At 39.9% G+C, this 21,469-nt stretch overlaps 3 protein-coding genes across 6 annotated transcripts in view; 1 reads left to right on the forward strand and 2 right to left on the reverse strand.

Moving 5' to 3' along the window:
- dnm3a (dynamin 3a) overlaps window positions 1–3,872 on the forward strand; it is a 48,838-nt gene extending 44,966 nt beyond the window's left edge. For 2 of the 3 annotated variants that reach the window (XM_053488458.1, XM_053488457.1), the window contains one exon: window positions 3,278–3,871. In XM_053488458.1, the coding sequence (XP_053344433.1) occupies window positions 3,278–3,362 (85 nt within the window). In that variant the 3' untranslated portion in view covers window positions 3,363–3,871. Of the gene's footprint in view, window positions 1–3,277 lie in introns of all 3 variants that reach the window. The other variant, XR_008356557.1, reaches the window with a different exon arrangement.
- Window positions 3,873–6,750: 2,878 nt separating this feature from the next.
- pigc (phosphatidylinositol glycan anchor biosynthesis, class C) lies at window positions 6,751–8,864 on the reverse strand. 2 transcript variants are annotated; one of them, XM_053489195.1, is made up of 3 exons: window positions 8,795–8,835; window positions 8,541–8,605; window positions 6,754–8,208 (listed from the first exon to the last, which is right to left on the reverse strand). In XM_053489195.1, the coding sequence occupies exon 3, from the start codon at window positions 8,203–8,205 to the stop codon at window positions 7,324–7,326; it is 882 nt and encodes a 293-aa protein (XP_053345170.1). In that variant the 5' UTR covers window positions 8,206–8,208; window positions 8,541–8,605; window positions 8,795–8,835; the 3' UTR covers window positions 6,754–7,323. The 2 variants fall into 2 exon arrangements, with proteins under 2 accessions (XP_053345171.1, XP_053345170.1); XM_053489196.1 differs by lacking the exon at window positions 8,541–8,605 and having other exon boundaries at window positions 6,751–8,208; window positions 8,795–8,864.
- A 1,733-nt stretch (window positions 8,865–10,597) lies between these two features.
- Window positions 10,598–18,440, reverse strand: tmed5 (transmembrane p24 trafficking protein 5). Its single transcript, XM_053488423.1, has 4 exons — window positions 18,131–18,440; window positions 16,540–16,637; window positions 16,254–16,434; window positions 10,598–12,282 (listed from the first exon to the last, which is right to left on the reverse strand). The coding sequence occupies exons 1-4, from the start codon at window positions 18,314–18,316 to the stop codon at window positions 12,064–12,066; spliced, it is 684 nt and encodes a 227-aa protein (XP_053344398.1). The 5' UTR covers window positions 18,317–18,440; the 3' UTR covers window positions 10,598–12,063.
- Between the last annotated feature and the right edge of the window lie 3,029 nt (window positions 18,441–21,469).

Below are 21,469 nucleotides of genomic sequence, written 5' to 3' on the forward strand. Positions count from 1 at the left end.
GGAACAATCAAATTAGCTGAGCCTACAGTATATAAGACTATTGTATAAGGTTCATTCATATGCACAGACTTGAATCTTATTTCGTGTGTACCATTAAACAAAATTCCAATCTTTAATGTTGCCTGTAATCAAATTCCAGTTTACACAATTACCTCGACTCCACTATATAATACGCATAAGTGTAATGAATTTATAATCACACTAGCACGTCGGTGTTCCCCAAATGAGAACAGGTTTTCTTTTGAGGCTGGTTTCACTTATGTTTTTTTTTCCTCTCATGTCATCTCAAGGAGTTTTTCCTCTCCATCACCACTTCTGGCGTATACAGAGCCCTAAAAGGGACATAAAAAATACATAGGAAAAAAAAAAGAAAATAAAACGTTCCTTAAAAATTTAGTAGAAAATAGAATGGTACTTTTATTGCAAGATCTCACAAAACCCAGAGTGACTCATATACTTATATGTCATATACAAGCATGAACTCTTGAAACCAATCAGAAAGCTGGAGGTGGGATTTCTTAAGCTCACGCAAGCTTGCTTACGGAAACTGTCTAAAAGTTTTGCAATCGTTCTTTTCTATTATTTCAATAATCATCATCATTTAGAATGACACTGATATTTAATTATTAACAAATATTATGCTAAACTGGGATAAAAACACAAGAATTTAAGTCCTGCTTTCATGCTTCAGGTTTCTAATCAATCATAGGTGGGACAGAATTCTCAATCAGAACTCAGGCAGGGGGATTTCAGAAGGTGGGATTTCTTAACCAGACACAGAGGCTTTTTTATTTCAATGATTCTTTACATATTTGAATAAAAAGAACTAAGCTTTCTTATTTAGCACTGCCTATTCTTACATTGACCCCCTATTCTTAAATACTCCCACCCATCTCAGTTTTTGTTTCTTCACTATACATCACCCATTACATTATGAACACCTGGTTAATATTGATAAGGTCCCCCCTTTATCACCAAAACTGCAATACAATGTGTTTTCTGACCACTTTTTCACTATGAGAACCAGCATCAACCTTTTCAGCAATTTGTGCCCTCCTATTGGATCAGACTAAACGCATCAGCCTTCACTCCGCATGTTCATCAGTGAGCGTTGGCCACCCATCACTCTGTCACCGGTTCATAGGCTTGAATCACGTTTCGTAAAACCTAACCACTGCAGTCCAGGAACATCCCACAAGAGCTGCAGTTTTGGAGTTGCTCTGTTCTAGTTGTCTAGACATCACAATTTGGCACTTGTAAAAGTTGCTCAAATCCTTACGCTTGCCCATTTTTTCTGCTTCCAAGACATCAACGTCTGGAAAAAAGGTTCACTTGCTACCTAATATATCACACCTACTTCCAGGCGCCAAGATTATTGTAACTGTAGCTACTGTGACAAGTGGCAACTGTGCATTACTGTTTTGGTGGCAAAAAGGGGACATGACTCAATATTAAACTGACCAGAGTATATTATGTCTTCTGTTACGTCTCCTTCATATTTTTTTTCCTTCAATGTCCACCAAGACTCTCAGTATGCCTCGCTCTACACGGCGAACTAAAAAAATATCAGTCTGCTTTATGGATTTCTGTAAAGCTGCTTTGCGACAACGTCTGCAGTTAAACTGAATTGAATAACACAATAAGAGATACTATATAATAACCCTTGTATCATATCTCCCTTCCAAAATAAACCTCTGGTATTTCCAGGCTGTTAAATCTGTTTGCTCAGTTTAAACCTTGTTTTGCTTTCTTTTTTCAATCATCTCCATCTTTTTTCTCGATTGTCCTGGGCTCGCTGCAAATTCGGGAAAAAAAAAAAAACAAAAGCCACTCGCTCTTCATTCCCATCTCGAAAAAACATCTCCCTCTGCCAGCTCCATTAGAGAGTGAGATTCCTGAACCTCCACAGGGATTTTTCCTGGATTTGCCGTGCAAGAATGCTGCACACACACATATACATACACAGCTTCTCTCTCGCACCCTCACTGACATCCTCAGACACTTACAGCAGCTCGTGCCAGTTTAGTGTCACGGCCCTGACTGAGAAATTATTAAGGGTTACCATATTATTTAAACAGTCCTTTTTTTGTTTCCATACACTTCGTACATACCAAAAGCATCCACAGAAGGAAAGAATTGAGGAACAGCAAATATATAAGCATTGGTAGTCAAATTATATGTTTTTCCACTAATAATAGGAATTCTCAGTGGACAGATTTGTCATTAGCTACTTCCATGTTGAGCAGCTAATCAGAAGTCAGTATCTAATAATACCTCAGCTCTTACAGAGAGAATCTGTTCATGTTAACATATCAGATTTGGATTTGGCATTCATTTGTTATTTTGTAACTTGTGTACGAGGGGCGTTCAAGTCAAACCAGGACTTGTGATTTAATTTCTCATGATTGAAGCCGTAAAAGCGATACAGAAGATTTCAAGCACAGTACGTTGATGAGAGTCTTAGCTGCAGTAAAATATTTTAATGGTGCAAATGTTTTAAAGGACGGACGTCCGAGAATGATTATCCCAGGCGAGGTGGTTTCGAGTCTACTGAAGTCTTCCTGTGAGCATTCAGCGAGTGGAAGTTACTTGTCACTAACTTGCAGAAAAGATGCATCTGTCTGTGAGAACTGTACACACCATCATTCACCAACACCACTTGCACATCATAGGAACTTGGCTGGGAGTTATTGCATACAGTCCTGACTTCGCTTCGAGCCATTTACACACGTTAGAGCAATTAGGCAGTTCGATCATGGCTCCGGCATACTGAGGAAACTTCCTAGCTTGATGGTTTTAGGCTCTAGTGAATAAGTGCATTAGTGTCGCAGGGGATTATATAGTCTCGTTAGTCAGCATAATCAAAACTCCCAGTGTGACTTGAATGGCCCTTGTTAATCTTATAGCAGTTATTTTATCTTTGGGAATTTAACAAAGATTATCAAACAAGAATCATTCAGAATCATTTTGGCAGATATGCTTTGAAAACTTCAGTCAAATAAAAACGCGTTTACTGAGAACGCCTTCATGTTTGTGTAATAACAGGAACATGATTGACAGGCTAGTGGAGACGCCTCCCTGTCCTGATTGGTCAGTGCATGGAGCAGGCGATTTATTGTTTTGTTTTATTTTTTTTCATTCCACAATGAAATATTATAATCTAAATAAAAAAGGAGCTATTATTATTATTATCATTATTAATTTTAATATTATTATTATAAAATGTTACACTGAGCCCAATAACAATAATTTCTGTCGCTGTGTTTGTATGTTTCAGGAGACAGCCACCGGCAGTGCCTTCCCAAAAGTCACACGAGCCACACGAGAGAATCCCCAACCCAAAAGGGACAAGGACTGAGTGAGAACCGAATCACTTCTGCCAAGAAAAGTTCTGAGCCTTTGGTCCAAATTGTTCTCGGCTTACTTTTAACAAGGGTTTAGAGGTGGTCTGCTTGGGCTGTATCCCACAAACCACTTTCTTATGAAATTAATATTCTGTAAAAATAGCAGTAATGGCGCACAGCTGGGTTTCACAACACTAGTCGTATGTCAGGATGCGTTTTTCTGCTGTAGCCTGAATTCCACCACCTCTAACTCCACACACTTACACTAGAAGCTAGCACGCTTCTTATACGAGCTGACATGAACTACAGACGAACCGAACACTGCACACTCAGACCAGTAACTCTGACGCCTCACTGGTGAGAAATACTCTGCAATATGTTTTATTCACTACGTTGTTAAATATTCTGTACTTGCAATCAGATTTGATCCTGTTCTACATAAAAGTCTTCATCTGTTTGCTTTTGTGTGTTGAACAACAGAGAGAGAGAGTGTGTGTGTGTGTGTGTGTAAGAGCGCTCTTTTTTTTTTGTAAATAGTTCCAGAGTTTATCTTATTAAAACAGAACAAATTATACATACACGTTGATCGATTTTTTATTTCTGAAAAAGTTTTTACATCTTTAGTGAATGCTTGATCCTGGTCAGAGTTTTGCTGAACCTGGCGGCGATCCTGGTAACACTGTATTCGAATATGCTTATGAGATGCCAGTTCATCACAGGACCTTGGGTTAACATGTGACCCTGGACCCTTTTATCCATCAACGGGAAGATCAGGACCTCCTTACAGGTCCACCAGGAAAGCCATACCTAAAGGCCCCACATAAGCATCTTAATGACTGATCGTTCTCTCTCTCTCTCTTTCTTCCCACTACTGGTCTTTTTAACAACTCTCTCCCTCCTATTTTTACCAGGGGAAACCTAGAGGATACAAATATGTAAAATCCTACTAACTTCCCTCAGACTGAAGAAGCAAATTGGATGAGTAGTGAATCGTTTCATCCTAAAAAAAAAGAAGTCCATGTGGGAACTGACACGCTGCACAACCAGAATGGTTCCTCCCGAATTAACCGCAACACAATTTATCATTGTTAATATTTATGTTGTTTGACTGACTCTTTTTCTTCTTTGTCTCCTGAGTGATGGTTTGATATGACATTGTAGAAATTATTGTGTTAAATAGCACCACAGCACACCTGAAGGTGCTACTGCCCTCTAGTGGGCTTTAGAACCAAGGACAAGTTCATTAAGTTCACTTCTGTCCAGCTAAAAACAACTATATTATTAAGATGAAAACTTTATATACACAGGCTCTCCCTTATGCAGTCTATCATAAAACAGCTATTGATAAAGAAGGCTGAAGTACACACATATTGATGTTTGAGTGATTTAGCATTGCCAATGTGCTACCTGCATGTTTTGTTGGACAATAGGTGGAAAAAGGTTAACCCTAAAAACAAATGCATCTGTACAAAGAAAGAACAGGACAGCACAACCCCGGATAAAACTCAGCATCAACAGTGCTGTGATGATATAAGTTTAAATGCATTAAAAAAAAATAATAATAATTGTTCATTATAGTAGACAAATAACTTTTCAGTTATTTAGCTATTTTTTCACAAACCCAGAAAAAAACAAAATACTAGGTGTAAATTTTATTAAGTGAGTTATTGTAATCACATTTATGTTATGATGACATTGCTTTCCTGATGTCAGATGGACAAACCACAAGACGAGTGCTCCCTTTCATCTCAGTCACGTTCTTTGGCATTTGAGGTCACCAGAGCTCAGTTGAATTGAATACCTGTGGGTGATTTCGGATCGAGGTATTAAGACGGCACCACCAGACATCTCCAGACAGTTAGATAACAGTCACTTGCCCACCCTAATATTCCATTCAACTGCTTTTAGCTTTGATTATGTGGTAGCCGATTCATGTGCAATGATTTCTTGGTCTAGTCCTGACCAACTGAAGTGACCCCCGTTTATAACGCTGTTTCCAGAGGCTTGTACAGTAGACACTATTCATGCGCTTCCCTTCTTACCTTTTAAGGCACCCACCGTTCTCAAACAGTGCCAATCTGGCCTCATCAGACCACATGACCTTTCTCGAGTACTCCAAAGTTCAATATTTATGCTCCCTCGGAAACTAAAGCCTTTTGGACCGATTAGTCTAACTAACAAGTGGTTTTCTTTTGGTCACACAACTGTTTTTTTTTTTTATTGCCTATTTTTGTGATGAACTTCTACGGTTTAATAATGCATTGGCCTGTTCATAACCCAATTCCAGGCATTTCAGCAGTCTCCTTAGTTGCTTTCTTTGCTTAATGCAGGCCCTTTTGAAACAGCGACTTTTTTGGGGGGGGGGTCAGGCATGTCAGGGTATATTGTAAATGTCTGAGGCCCTCTAGTGGCTAGCTAGCTGCTGTACAACTTCTAACCCGGTTCATTCTCACGTTTTTGAAAAGAAAACAAACCTCAGAAGCTTCCTTAGAAAAAAAAAAAAAATAGTATAACTGACTTTGTCTTTTTTATCTGATAAGTCAATTTTATTAGCGATACCATGCAGGCGCTTTATGACCCACACTTCATGAGAGTACAGCCAAGTGAACTTGATATCTTTGCATTAAAGATTTGCAGCCACGTGAAGGGACAGAAAATGAACTCTCTAGCTTAAATGATGTAATCGTACATTAGTCATATGATCACATGATATTGAAATAAATTAATCAATTATCCAATTATATTTAGGTAGCTAATGTAGGTGTTTCTAAATGCACATTTAAATGCAGTTGTCATTTAGACAAGTAACTTTGGACATGGAGGGTTAAAGATAATTTATTACAGTCTTATAATACCCAGGTGTTCATTCGTTTTGTATTGCAATTAATTTAATATCACAATTTTATAAATATCCCGATTCAATTTTTTTTTTTAATATTGTAACAATTCTTCAAACTTAGCAAATAATTCGCTCCTTCCACACAGGATGCTGTTCTGCTTGCTAATGTGTGAATAATTAAAAAGAGCACCATCTGTAGGATTATAGAGGAACTGCAACATTTCACCACCTCCAATAAAAACTAAAGCTCGTACCTAGATTACAGCTTAAGTGTTTTCATTCTAAACAAATTTAAGCTTCAAAAGGATTCACTAATATTAAAAGACCACATTTCTGTTTGTATAGAGTGATCCCTAGCTGAGCTATATGGTCTCTGTATACTGACATTTTTTCATTAATTTTATTTCTCCATCAGAAGCTAAAAGCTAGGTGTGGTTTCTCAGGTGACGCTGAGGTGAGTTATTATGCTCGGTACAGCACCCGAGTGGAGTTTTTACTAAATGATCACTTTCTACATTGTTGTATGCATGGTGTGCAACAGTAATCTGAAAATAACTTGGATCCAAAGTATATACTATTATAAAATAACTCCTCTCCCAAAGCTGCTGTCCTTTCTTTCATTCTTCCATCATGAGCAGTGCAGGTTCTTCTCAAGTTCAGCCCTGCAATCCCTCGGGCTGGGGAATCTTTGACTGTTCAGGTAGAAAAAATCTTTGTGTCCTCAGTTGTACATACACATTTTTTTTCTTCTTTCCAAGTTACATTTTAATGTTCTTGAAAACTACTCACTTTGTTTTGTCATTGAATATATAATCTTTATTACATGTTCAATAAATAAAGCATTTCCAGATTTTTTATTATATTAATGAATTCTATTTCCAAGTATTTTAGTAGTTATATTTTAATAACACATTTTCAGAAATACTGCTCCAGTTATAAGTTATCAGTTGCACTTTGTGTTGTTTAAAACTTTCAGGAACAAACAACAAAACAAGGGCAGATTGTTCCTGAAGTAGTTCTTCCCCTGAGATTTGATGTAAAACTCCCAGTATAATAATCAGTACCAACATTACGCAGTATGCGATTCAAAAGACATGTTTACAGCAGACGTTTAGTCTCCACACCGTGACATCGACACCATCAGCTCAGAAAGCGGGACAGGTCCTCTCTGATCTCAGCCTCGTCCCACGGACCGTGTATGTTGTCCTTGTGTCTCTGAAGACGCACCAGCAGCAGCGGACACACCAACGTTAGCACTACTAAAGACAGAAACAGGAGAAGAGCTCCGGCGGGCCACAAAGTGCCAACACTTACAACTCCACACACGCACACTGTGCCGGCTGCCCACGGCAATGTCCACTTGGCGGCGTGTCTAAGTTGCTGCAGCAGGCTCGGCCAGAGTGCAAAGATGATCAGGGCGCAGCTCAGCATAGCGAACGTGTGCAGGGTCCCAGGCAGGCGCGATGCCAAGCAAACAGACGCGAAGAGCGCTGCATTGAGGGAAAGGCTGCCTGGCAGGCTCGGCTGTGTGTATGGGAAAAACACCAGGTGTGTCATGAGCATGCCAGCGGACATGGCGTACACCGTATCCGTGCTCACAGACTCGGTCAACGTCTTGAGCACTGGCGAGAACCCGAAGATAAACGCCATGAACACCGCAGCACTCTGCAAGTCGGCGCAGCGGTTCCGCTCTCGTCTGCTTGCTCCCCCCAGAGCCTCGTACAGCGCGTATCCCAACACCGAGCATCCCAGGCCGTTCCAGAGCAGCGTCGAAGGACTTACGTTTCCCTGCTCCATGTAGGACCACAGCGTGAGGAACAGCGCCACGCACGAGAGCTGCTGAGAGACGAGACCGGCTTCTCGAACCACCGCCCAGTAGCTGTACTGATGCACTCGAATGTTGCGCCGAAGCTCCTCGAGGAAGCGCTGGTCCACATAGTTGTCCGGAAATGGCTGGCGCTCATACAGCACTTTACGCCATGGCACAGGTGGAGTAGCACCCGCATCGCTGTCTGCGCCCATCGCCTGCACAAGAGACATACGAGATGAACAAGATGATCTCTCATATCTCTTAAAGTTTATTCAAATAACCTTCTATACATCTATTTTTATTTTAGAGATTCTAAGGTTTTTAGCAATTCAAAATGTATGGAAGAAAGAGCTTTCTTTCACCAACCATCAACTAAACAATGAAAAGTTTAACATTACATTTGTAGTAGTGAACCTTAGGCTTGTACAGAATATTATGAGTAACATCTCCTACCACACCCATTTTATTTACATTATTTAAGAAGACATTTGGGTATAAGGGTTCGGCAGAATCCGGAAGTGGTACTGTTAATACTGGTTATCTGTACCTGTGAGGTGGATTAATGATGGTTTACTGTGTTCTCCCTTTACACTGAAGCATGTTGTTGGGGTCCTGGGTGAGGAACAGGCGCGTGACAGAAAAACAGGTTTTATATCCAGCTTTCGCTTTCGATACACACGTTAATAACTCCTAGGCTCATTTACAGAAGACGTAAAAATACCGTAGAATAAAGAATATAGAATACACATTATAAAACACTAACGCCTATTAAATGTATTATTTACACGCAGCGCTCAGTACCGGTTCGGGTACAGCTCCGGTTCTCCATCAACTCGTCTATAGGAATTCCCGGAAGTGACGACGATTGAAAAGCAGGAAGTGCGCGCATGCGCAATGGAGCACGTTCTAGTTGAGCGCCCCTACCTGAATGAATGCGGTACTACAGTACATCCCAATTTGAAGGCGTTAGGGAATTAGTGCAGTTAGTCTTTGTAGTGTTTATCAAAATGAAATAATTTAAATAGTTTATTGAGAATAACCAGACTTGCTGTACCCTTAACGTAGACAGAGTTGGCATTAAACTTGAAAGTGGTCCATTACACACTTCTGTAAGAGAAAAGCATGAGCTGATGTCAGGAGGTTGGGAGAGAGAGCGAGCTTCATCCTGTACACAGGGTCTTTGGCTCTGGAGCCTATTAGTGATGGGAAGTTTGGATTATTGAATCACTCAGTTCTTTAAATAAAAAATGAACGAGTCATTTAGTTCATTTCGTTGTTTTGATCAGAAATAAAATAAAGTTCCAGTAATGAAAATACATTACAATGCAGCTAAGGGCGTGTTATTAAACACAGAATGAGCAGCTCACCTCTCATATCTTCTGGTCCAAATTGTTCGTTCTTTTACTCTATTAGCATCTATGAGAGTCATGTAAAAAAAATTTAAAAAAAGAATAAACTTTTCGAACCAGAAGACTCATTGAGAGGAACCGCTTAATTCTGTTTCCTGTGTACTGCACTGCATAGTGTCTATGGGAGTCACGTAAGAAAAGAAAGATTCGGACCAAGACCCGAAATGAGTCATTCCTGTTTTTTGTACATAACCTTTTGCGATGCATGCGCCCAGTAGAAAACGATCAAATCACTCTCTGTGACTTCTGAGCCATGTTAAAGGTGTCTTCATTAGAACGTATCCCAGAAGATTTAGGGCATGAGGCAGGGTACACCTGTTTAAATGATTTACTAAGGTTCAATGTCTCATCACCGCACTGTGTTTATTAATGAGAAATTTAATGACAAATTCTGGTTCAAAGACTTGAACCTGGGGGTTTAAGTCCTTGAATCCCCCTCATACATAATTTGTAGAAATTTGTGCATTTTGTGAGCAGTAAACCTGTCTCAGTGTGTTAATGAATCTGCTTTTAAGCTTAGCTAGAATAGAACACAACAGATGAGCGTTATTGTCCAGCATGGCTTGTAGTCTCTTAAGTGTAATGTACTGTATTAACTTAAACCTTCTATACATACATACACACACACACACACACACACACACATATATATATATATATATATATATATATATAGCATTTCAAAAGGATTTGAAGAAAGTCCTTGCTTTAACCAACCATGAACCAAAAAATGAAAAGTCTAACATTATATTTGTAGTAGTGAAACGTCGTCACTAAACTGAAATTATATATTGCTTCTTTTAAAAAATCCTAATAATTAATAATCCCAATCATTTTTTTTGCAGTGTAATGTTAACAGAATTTAGTTTAATTTAAAAAACAAGGCAAAATATTGATAACCTGCCAGACCTAATCCTACTAGAGATGTCTTCCATTAGTCTTCATCCTCCTTATTTGCGCAATTAGGCGAGTTGCTGCTCTTAGAGGAAAGTCAACAAAGTACTTATAATGTGATAACAGCCAAACCTTACTTATTCAAAAATGTAACACTTGTTTACTTCTCCAGTGACTGTAGAGGCTCATAGTGTGTATTGGGAACTGAAACAGGAGATCACTTACTGACATGTAGGTCTAATGTAATAAATGCCAGTATTTATATGAAACCATAATGCAATCACTGTAAATACAAACAGTATAGTTTTAAAAAGGGATTTTATTATTAATTTGAAATACACATTAAAATATTTGTGTTATGAATTAGATTTCCTGAGGATTCCAAAAATGTTGATAAAGAGCTAAAGTAAATGTATAGACTCACCAGATATCTGCGTTCTATTGGTAGGTATGAAACAGCTCATAATATACTATATATTTTTAAAAACAACCTCCCCCCACCCTAACAAAAAAATAATAATTTACAGTACTGTGCAAAAGTCTTGAGCCTCCTTCATTTCTTTATATTTTTCTTTCAAAAAGCCTGACTTTCTTGTATTTTAATGTACTTTTAAAGAATAGTTTCCCAGGTGTCCTGAAGGACTTTTTTTGCGTCTCATTTTCTGTCCAGTCACTGTACCTGACTAATCCTTACATAAACATAAAATTTTAAATGGTATCTTTAAGCACTGTGCAGCCTGTCGCAGTAAATATTTGTTTCCATTTCTTTCATTTAATCTATTCACTTATTTAAGGGGTGGCTCAAGATCTTTGCACAATACTGTACATACGCTGAAGGTGGCAGTGTAGAGATTAGATGAAATACGATTTGACATGGGCTTGATAAAATGTGATGTAAATTACTTTACTTGTTAATGAAAACATTTGGTGTAGATTCGCCACAGAAGGACATTAATCAGTACGCCATTCAAGCTCAACATCAGCTCATACATCCTGCAAACTAATCATAAAGTCTGAAGGGTCTGTCTAAAAATCACTCCAGGTCACTTAGGGATCAACTGTCTGCTCTACAGCAACGAACTGTAAGTCATGTGACTTCGTCTGGACCGAGTGATTTATAGACCCAGGATTGCTTTCCCATTATTGTACCCTAAGTTGATTTTAGGCCAGATGGCATTGTTCATGAGGGGTGATGAAGGAAGAAGACGCAGTGCTGTCAATAGGTCCAAAATCACAGCCTTGCATATGTTTTGTTTTCTGTTACTTCTGAGCAACACTGTGATATCTATCGTCTTCTGATCATATAGAGCGCACCTACACCAGACGTTTCATTTTTTTTTATAATAACGTAGCTTGTTCCACCAGGAGCCAACAAAAAAGTACAATATTTCACAATATAAAAAAGAAAAACAATAATCAATTAGGCAGTAAAGAGGTGTATCAGTGCATCAGTGGTGTCCTACAGTCAGTGTTATTATCAAGTTGATACAAATAACTTTTAAAATGATGAAGTTAATTCTTTAAGTTAAAAGACATGAAGCGTGCTCCTTTTCTTGTAAGACCTGTCACCTATAGCAGCTTAGAGATCCCTTATTTTACAAAATGAGAAAACAAACCAGAGTAATCTTGGCTCAGCTTGATTTAAAAAGTTGCGGTGAGGAGAGTTAGGCAGAATATTGCTTGCTGATGGAGAGAAAATGAGAAATAAAAGTCTCTTTTCAGTCCCCGGATGTCTTCTCCTCGTCCTCGCAGGCGTTTCGGTGGAGGTTACGTGCGTGTTTTTCTCTTGTCGTCGAATAGGCTGCGCAGCAGGTACACCTGTATGCAGGACACCACCATCATCACCACCAAGTTAGTGAAGGACCAGATGTTGACACGATCGTAGTTGCTCTCCTGCAGGTTGCGGTCACGCGCCTCAAACGCCCGTAGGACCGTCTGAATCTGAAGACTCTTCCCTAATCGCGCCTTCACGCTGTTTATCGTGTCCTGGAGAGAGAAGAGAGGAGTGCCAAGCTTAAACCAGGTACAAAGGGTAAACATGGTGAAAGAAGCCTAGGGTTTTTACAAAGCTTTAGCTACTGAATCCAAAATAAATTAAGTGCTTAATAAAAAATTATACCCTATTCATGATGTAACCAGGTGAACTTATATAGCCATCTGATTTATCTGATTTAAACTGGAGCCGTGGGTACATGCAACTCAGTGAGCTGTGCTTTTGCTGTGAAGTCTGTCTGATTATCTAATAATGTCTAAATAGAGGATGAGTGCAGCTGAGAGACTCTGTCTCTGTATCAATGCCATCTGGTGTAGAAGAGGCAGAGCTTGGACATCAGGGAGTGAGAAAAAGTCAGTCAATTTTTAATTGGGCCGTTTAGTTTTCATGAAAATGACTCTTGACTAATGTTAGCACGCCACTGAGTGAGTTTCAAAAGCTACCAAGAATTTTAAAAACATTTAAGGGATTGAAACTGAAAGCAAATCAAAAGTTAAATTAATCTCTTTTGTTTTGCAAATTCACTTCACCCGCTGTTGGTGACTCGTGCATCCAAGTCTGCTCACTGTGGAGCGAGGACGAGAGCACAGGAGTGTATGTGTGTGAGACAGCACATTAGAACTGTGTTCAGTGTTCAATAACGAGACTGCTTGTAAGGTGTTATAATCTAATCAAATGTAGTATGTTTGTGAGCGCTCTCGTTATGGAATGCAGTGTACTCTGCTGTACTATAACACACTCATGTTGGGCAGCAGACAAAGCAGAGGAGAGAGTCTATCAGAGTTTGAAAGATCACTGCAGGTTTTTTGGGGGGCAACAGTCTGGATAAAACTATATTCGAAATAAAAACATGAGATTCTGTGGCTCCATCATTCTTAAACATTTTATAGGTTTTAGTGTTGATTGTTTTCTCTCTTACAGAGTGATAATCTGTCTTCCAGTTCAGTAGGGGACAGTATTGCATTAACCTGCTTTTAAACTCAAAAGAACAGGAAGAAAACACTCGCAAAACTCGCAAATGTTTTGTATGCAAATGTTCTGCAAAAGCTGTGGCATATTTTTAAGAAATTTGTCCATTTTAAACGGTTTAACATTTGAAAGTTAGTCTAAATAATTCTAGTTCTAAGTGTGAATCGATTATGAATGTAAATTAAATCGATCAACAAAAGATCGGCTGAATTGTGTACTTGATTAAATCAAACAGCAGACACACGCACAGTGATGAGAACTAAACATAAGATTGGAATTAAACGTAAGAAATCCATTTGACTGAACAAAATATTAGTGTGTGCGACCTTTCTGTTGTATTCTTTGGTGCATGACTTTGTTTTTCTTCAGAAACACTTTCTTTACAGCTGCAGATTTAATCTTGAACTTCCTGAATCTAATATTGTGACCCAGAGTCTATTTATATCGTGTAGGCGGAAGGCAAACGCAGAAGAGATGTGGAAGAAAGGTCAGATCAGGAACATTCTACAGTCACTGCATCCTGTAAAATGTTTTATTCTAACACTGACTTACAGAGCTGAAGCGCTCAGTTGCCTACTTACACCCAAGGCGTAACAAGCTAAAGCGCTAACTTGTTACACAATTTATTCAACTCTAGCTGTGTCTGTTTTCATTCTTTTTTTTGTTTGACTAAACTTGAGTCACTGAGTTACTATTTGCCTCAAAACCAGAACCAACCCAGAAGAAACCACACCTGATTCCACCTGTTTAATGAGTCAATCTTGGCTTTCAATAGTCTATCAGGTTGGGCATTGCAGCATTTAATTTTAGAAAAGGAGGAAATTTTCATGTTTAGATCTCCAAAAAGCCCCAGATATCAACACAGAAAATCATTAGAAGGATCACACAGTGGCAATCGTATGAATTCCCTAGGAAGAATATCAAATTCCTTTGGATGCGGTTCGCAAATGACTGGGGTTTAGACTCTCAGACATCCTAATTCACCATAATTTTTATTTCTAAACTAACTCATCAAATTATTTACTCCTACCACAAGGGATGCCAATGTGTGAATAGTTCATTCGGATTGTACACAGTGTACAGCCTTGAGCACATGTTGAGCAGTAGTGTGGGTTGCAGTTCACAGCTTCTAACAATCGTTTTGGGACTAATTAGTGCACGTGGTGTTTTTATGGTGCAAGCATAATGTAACACCATAAAACATGCATTTGTCGTCCCACTCAAAAAGTTGTGCACTGGGCACAGACTCCATTATGTTCAGTGTGATCGGTCCCTGGCTGATCAAGCTGAAAACCAGCCAATTCCAGTCACTGGCAGATCAACCAGTACAACTCTATTATAATAGAGACTCCATACAGGGGTTAAACAATAAAACTGAAACACTGGCCAATTTAATGTTGGAGGTTTCATGGCTAAATTTGGCCAGCCTGGTGGCCAATCTTCATTGACTGCACATTCCGCCAGTAAGAGCAGAGTCTGAAGTTACCCGGATTGTATCCAAAAAACATAAAACCACAGCTGCCCAACTCATTGCAGAATTAAATGTGCACCTCAACTTTGCTTTTTCCACCAAAACTGTTCTTTGGGAGCTCCACAGGGTCAATGTACATGTCCAGGCTGCTATAGCCAAACCTTTGGTCACTCATGCCAATGCCATACGTCGCTTTCAATAGTGCCAGCAAGGAAAATCTTGGGCTGTGGACAGATCTTGGGCTGTTGCATGCCCAGAGTGAAGCATGGGGGTGGATCAGTGATGGTTTGGGCTGCAATATCATGGCATACCCTAGGCCCGTTACTTGTACTAGATGGTGTGTCACTGTCAAGGACTTCTGAACCATTCTGGAGGACCATGTGCACCCAATGTTTTAAACATTGTATCCTGAAGGCGGTGCCATGTATCAGGGTGATAATGCACCCACACCGCAAGACTGGTGACAGAGTGGTTTGATGAACATGAAAGTGAAGTTAAACATCTCCCATGGCCTGCACAGTTACCAGATCTACACATTATTAAGCCACTTTGGGGTGTTTCAGAGGAGAGCGTCAGGAAACGTTTTCCTTCAACAGCAACACGCGGTGACCTGCCCACTATTCTGCAAGAAGAATAGCTCAAAATCTCTCTGGTCACTGTGCAGGACTTTTTACCTGAACAACATCAAATAAGTAGGGATGCACCGAAATGAAAATTCTGGGCCGAAAACGAAACCGAAATTTTTGGATGCACTTGGCCGAAAACCGATACCGAAACCGAAAATGGCTTCATTAAAAACATGTTTAAAATATTTTCTTTTTGTTTGTATTAAAAAAACTACAAATTAATTAAGCAATCAAACTTTTATTGATAATAAATAACAGTAATAAGGCTGTTTAACAATAACAAAACTTGCTTCCAAGTGCTTCCAAATCGCCGACATACTCTGTGTTTGATGCGTAATGACAGCGCGAACGAGACGGGAGGATGGGAGAGGCGTGGCGACAATTTCGGCTTTTATTTTCGGCGCTTTCTTACGCTTCGGCCGAAACCGATAATGCTATTTCGGCCGAAAATTTTCGGCGGCCGAAATTTCGGTGCATCCCTACAAATAAGCATTAAATTCCCAAGACAAACTGATGCTGTACTGGCCGCAAAAGGAGGGCCTACACCATACTAATGAATTATTGTGGTCTAAACCTTTATTAAATAATTTTAATATATGATTTTTTTTTTTATATAAAATTAATTTTTGGAGTCAGTCTGATGATACATGAAATGGCACACAAAAGAATCGTGATTCAGAACTGAATACATTTTTCTCCCGTCTCTACCATCAGGCGATTGGTAGGAATGAAAGCCTGCACTCAAAAGCCATCACACTTTAAACTGACTTGGAGTTGCACCACTTACCTAATATGATCTAGGAGCATTCTTTCATGGCTAGAAATCCTTCTGGTAAAAGAGCCATTTCTAACGCTTAGGTGTATGTTGTGTTAGTCTGTTGTGTGCGTGTTCCCTCACCATTATGTCCTCCAGCTTCATGTCCAGCAGATCGGTGCCTTGCACGTACTCCTTCCAGTTCTCAGGGTCTTCTCCGTCGTCCATGTTGTCCAAAATGAGCTCGAAAAATATGATCTTTTCAGACACAGTGCTAAAGGAGTTGTCGAAGCAGAACATGTAGTCTCCGTCACCTGTCTCCACTCTGAGGAAGAATGCCATTACGGACATCATTACGGAATATTATCTGATGTAAATACATAAATAAATAAGTCGAGATGAATGAGAAGAACGTGCAAGTTAAACCTACGTATGAACTCCGTCAGACTTCCTCATGTCAGATGCCACAATCTCACCATGTGGAGAGGACAGGTAGAAATCAACGTCCAGCCCCGCACCGTCTAGGACCTGCAGATTTAAAACACACGATCAGGACATCTTTAACCCTGGTCTTAGTCGTGACAGATCTTTAATCCAGGCGCAAATCCCAGGAGACTCTGAGAGAGACAGCGACATGCAACAACGACCCTTTGCCTCAACTCTGGCTATAGATACGGCTTTCAAAATACTGTGCCACAGGTCTGCGCTTTAATGATGTGGAAACTGGCCTTGCACACTGCCTGGCCACTTTATTAGAAACACCTACACAGCAGCTAAAGATCAGAAAAATATCAGATAAAATTTTTACAATTTAGGGCAGTTTTGGTGACTCTGTGCCCACTGCAGCCGCAGTACCGAATGTTAAAGCTGAGTACACTGATTATAAGAGTCTTGATATCAGAATCACATGAGATAAAATGAGAGGAGATTACATGAAGTTTGATGTGCACTGATTATAATAATGGCAGAAGTGTGATTGTGTAAGTAAGTGATTTATTTATTCATTCATTCATTCATTCATTCATTCAATTTTGGAAGTTCGTGGCACTGTGTCAGCACTTGTGGCCTCACACTTCCAGGGTCAAGGGCTCGATTCCCATCTGTGTGTGAAGTGCTTTCTCCCCATTCTTGCCGAGTTCCCTCTGAGTACATTGGTTTCCTCCCGCAGTCCACACAAACACTGAACATCCACGACATTAAACTACCTAGGATTTGGGTTCCCCTTTAGCTACTGGGGTGGCTCTGACCTCTCAAGGCCTGGCTTCGCAAAATTTCTAAGGAATGCTGTGGTGTCCCACATCAGGATGTTAGTGGTGGATGTGTCCTCCGAGGATTGGACTTGTTTGTCCAGTGCATCCCATGGGTGCTCTACTGGATTGGAACCTGTGGAGTTTGGAGGCGGGGCCGGAAGACTTTTGCTATTTGCCTACTGAGCCACGTGTATGGTGGGCGGTGATGCACCGATTGTTCTGGTGCCTTTCTATCATAGCCAACATTGTGATTTGTGCTTCTGCATTGGCTTTTCTAAAGGGATTGGATTAGACGGGGTGGCCCTTGGGTGGGCCACGGCTAGGGGGGCCCTTGGGTGGGCCACGGCTAGGGGGGCCCTTGGGTGGGCCACGGCTAGGGGGGCCCTTGGGTGGGCCACGGCTAGGGGGGCCCTTGGGTGGGCCACGGCTAGGGGGGCCCTTGGGTGGGCCACGGCTAGGGGGGCCCTTGGGTGGGCCACGGCTAGGGGGGCCCTTGGGTGGGCCACGGCTAGGGGGGCCCTTGGGTGGGCCACGGCTAGGGGGGCCCTTGGGTGGGCATGATGATATCAACAAGTTATTGGTGTTGTATTTTGAGATCAGTGTTGTTCAGTTTGTCTGGTGTTAGTGGTGATATTATAGCTGTTTTAGAGCATAAAGGCCCTAACCTGACCAGCCCCCATTGCCACCCCATGTTTAAAAACTGGACACGCCCCCCTTCCCCCCTTCGAAGCCAAGCTAAAAGTGTGAACAGGAAAAAAAAGGTGACTTTACCTGATACTCGATTTCCAGAGAGGCGTCTTTCTTCATGGTTTGGTAGAAACACTCCTTGTGTCCAGGAGGCAGTGTGAAGGTAAAGTCGCTGTCCAGAGACTGTGTAAAAGCGCCTGTGGCTGCTCTCCACTCACACACACACAGCCAGGACAACACTGCTGACACTAAGCCCAACCTCAACCGCATCCTGCCTCCAACAACAGCCAGTCTCTGTGTGAAAACTCGACCTTCTGTCTAAAAGAACAACTTGTTCTTGTTTCAACTTTCCTGTTAAACTTCTCTCCGTGTCTACGGACACCTGGACTTACCTAAGGACCCCGCCGCCATAAAAAAGAAAAAACCCTTAAACAAGAAAGAAAAGAAAATGGCTCCATTTATTATTTTACTCATTAAAATAAATTCTAACATTTTTTTTACGAAAGTAATTCATTCCCAACGTAAATATATAAATAAGAATTAATCCGAGCAGGCGAAAATGACAGACAGCACTAACAAGTTGCATCATGGGAAATTGAGTCATAGCTTTTGTTAATTACGTTTTGACTGAAAAATCTCAATAAATGTGTGTAATAATTTTAACACGTGAACAATTCCTGAAAAATATTTGATTAAACAATTCGCATAAAAAATAAATTCGCGTAAATTAAAAAAAAAAGCGACAGGTTGTGAAAGAGCCTACTAAGTCACGTGATCTATAGTGTTTGACGAAGAAACAGCTAATGCTAAGTTAAAAAGAAAAAATGCAAGGGTTTTGCATGGGTTCAACAAAGAATATATGTTTATTATTATTATTATTATTATTATTATTATATTATTATTTAAAAACGATCACGTTATTTCACGCTTGTCTGGTATTACTTCCGGTTTTAAACGAAAAGCCCGGAAGTCATGTCAAGTTAAAAAAATTACAATCATTTTGTTATTATTATTATTATAAATGAAGATTTAACATTATTTACACTACAACATAACTTAAGATTATTATGAAACATATTTCACACCATGCTAAAGTAGTTCTGGCTGCAGCACGATGATATTAAGATAAGATAAGATAAGATAATATAAAAGGAACTTTATTTATCCCGTGGGAAATTCTTTTGTCATTCAATAATAAAAATTAAAATAAAAACAGTATACATAAGCACAGTAAATAGTAATAACAACAGTGGAATAGTGGAAATAGATAAAAATAAAATATAATAAAATACAGTAATACAGTAATATAACTATTGGTATATTTATTGCCAATATTTATGAGCGCATTAATATATTAATGAGCTCATTCTCATATATTGCTGTTTCTGTAGTAACAGTTCATACACAGCATGCACAGTGAGTTGGTACTACTGTCAAAACATTTCGAGATTAGCTCTGTTTACAAGCTTTGTTTTTTCACCGCACATCCTTCCTCAGACACCTTAAAGCCTGGCAGTAGAATTCGCTACTGACGGTCTGGTCTGGTCCCTAAATTCTTAATGCACAACGCCGAAAAAATACGATGAGCATACACTTGGTCGACCTGCAGACCTGTCTCGTCTTTGTTTGTTCTGGAGATGGTCGTACCCATACAACCAACTTTCATCATAAAAAATGATCCTCGACATGAAGGACGGGTCATCCATGGCACGCTGATGGTGTTCTTGACAGATTTCAGTGCAATGTTCTTGGGTCAGCAACCTGGGGTTGAACTTGGCAGCAAAGTGTCACTGTTCTGTATGACACACAGATAATGACAGCAGGGTTGTGGGTTTTGTGCTGATCATCATGCACAAGTTGCCGAATGATTTTAATATTTTCGGGGGTTAAGTCATCCTGATCTCTCATCAACTTCCGGTGATGTTCTTCCTCTTAAGCTTAAAGCATGCATGCCACTTAATACACCTCAAATGACTTTTTGCAGCATCACAGTAAACTTGCTGAATCATGTCAAATGTTTCTGTGGCAGATTTGTCCATTTTCAGAATTTCATGTTCGCTCTTTGTTCTTACTTGCTGTCCATGATGAAATCGCTGACGTTATAAGGCATGTGCACGCTTTTTACGTACACAGCTTTTTACGTACACAGCTTTTTACGTACACAGGACAATGTCTTTTGGCACACTGACTTATAAAGGTTGGTGCTCCCTGTGTCTCTGCGTGCACCCCTGTGCTGGTATCTGTTACAAACTAGTTTTGAAAATTTTTGATACCACCTCATGAAATTGACAAACTCTCCATTATGTAGTGTACTCTTGGATCTCTAGAACTAACAGGTAGAACTAAACTTTCCTGTATACGATTTAAGACTGATCACCAGGTGCACAGGTCTGGGCTGATGATGCATCCATGCTGTCACATTTGGTCTCAGTATCAGTGTCAGTAATCTTCCAGTCATGATACTAAATGATCTGTCAAAACTAAATATGATTAGTTTTCTAAAAAGTAGATTCATACCTTTATAGATGTGGCATATCTGGAATGGTCAACTAAAGTAATTGACATTGCAAAATTACATTTACATTTAGGCATTTGGCAGACGCTCTTATCCAGAGCAACTTACAAAAGTGCTTTGTAGTGTCCATCATTGGATAGATCCCTACATTGGGTTACTAGATTAATTTTAAATTGATTGCCCAGGAGTTAGCACTCCAGGGTTTCCTCCAAATACTCAGTTTTTCCCACAGTCCAGTGACATGCAGATTATGCTAAAAAGCATTCCCATATTTGTTCATAGTGTGTGAATAAGCATATGATTGTTTGTATGTGTGTAGGTGTGTATCACCTGTGATGGATTGGCACTCTGTCCCAGGTGTACAATGCTTTGTGCTCCAGACCCCCTCTTGATACTGGATAACGCAGTATAGATGATGAGTAACGTGTTTCTCAATAAACATTTGATCATGAAAAGAGTGCAGTTAGTTGGTGAATGTTTTGGGGGAAACTGAAATAGGGCAATTATTAATTAATTTAATCATAATATTTATTAAGTCATCTTCTATACCGCTTATCATGTACAAGGTCATTAGGGGACTGGAGCCTATCCCAGTGGGCTCAAAAAGGGGTACACCCTGGACACTGTGCCAATCCATCACGGGGGCATACAAACACACACACTTAGCCAGTTAGCCTAATCTGCATGTCTTTGGGCTATGAGAGGAAACCCACCAAGCAAGGGGAGAACATGCAAACTTGACGCAAACAGACCTGAGGCAGGGATCGAAGCTGTGACCCTTTTGGGTTTGAGGCCAGAATGCTAAACAATACTGTGTCGTCTGGCAGGGCAATTAATCTAAAATTAATTGAATTTAAAACTACTAATTAATGTAATCTTGCAATGTTAATTATTTGCTTTTTAAATTA

The sequence above is a fragment of the Clarias gariepinus genome, chromosome 27 (genome assembly GCF_024256425.1).
Source record: "Clarias gariepinus isolate MV-2021 ecotype Netherlands chromosome 27, CGAR_prim_01v2, whole genome shotgun sequence".
In the NCBI taxonomy this organism is placed as follows: Eukaryota; Metazoa; Chordata; class Actinopteri; order Siluriformes; family Clariidae; genus Clarias; species Clarias gariepinus.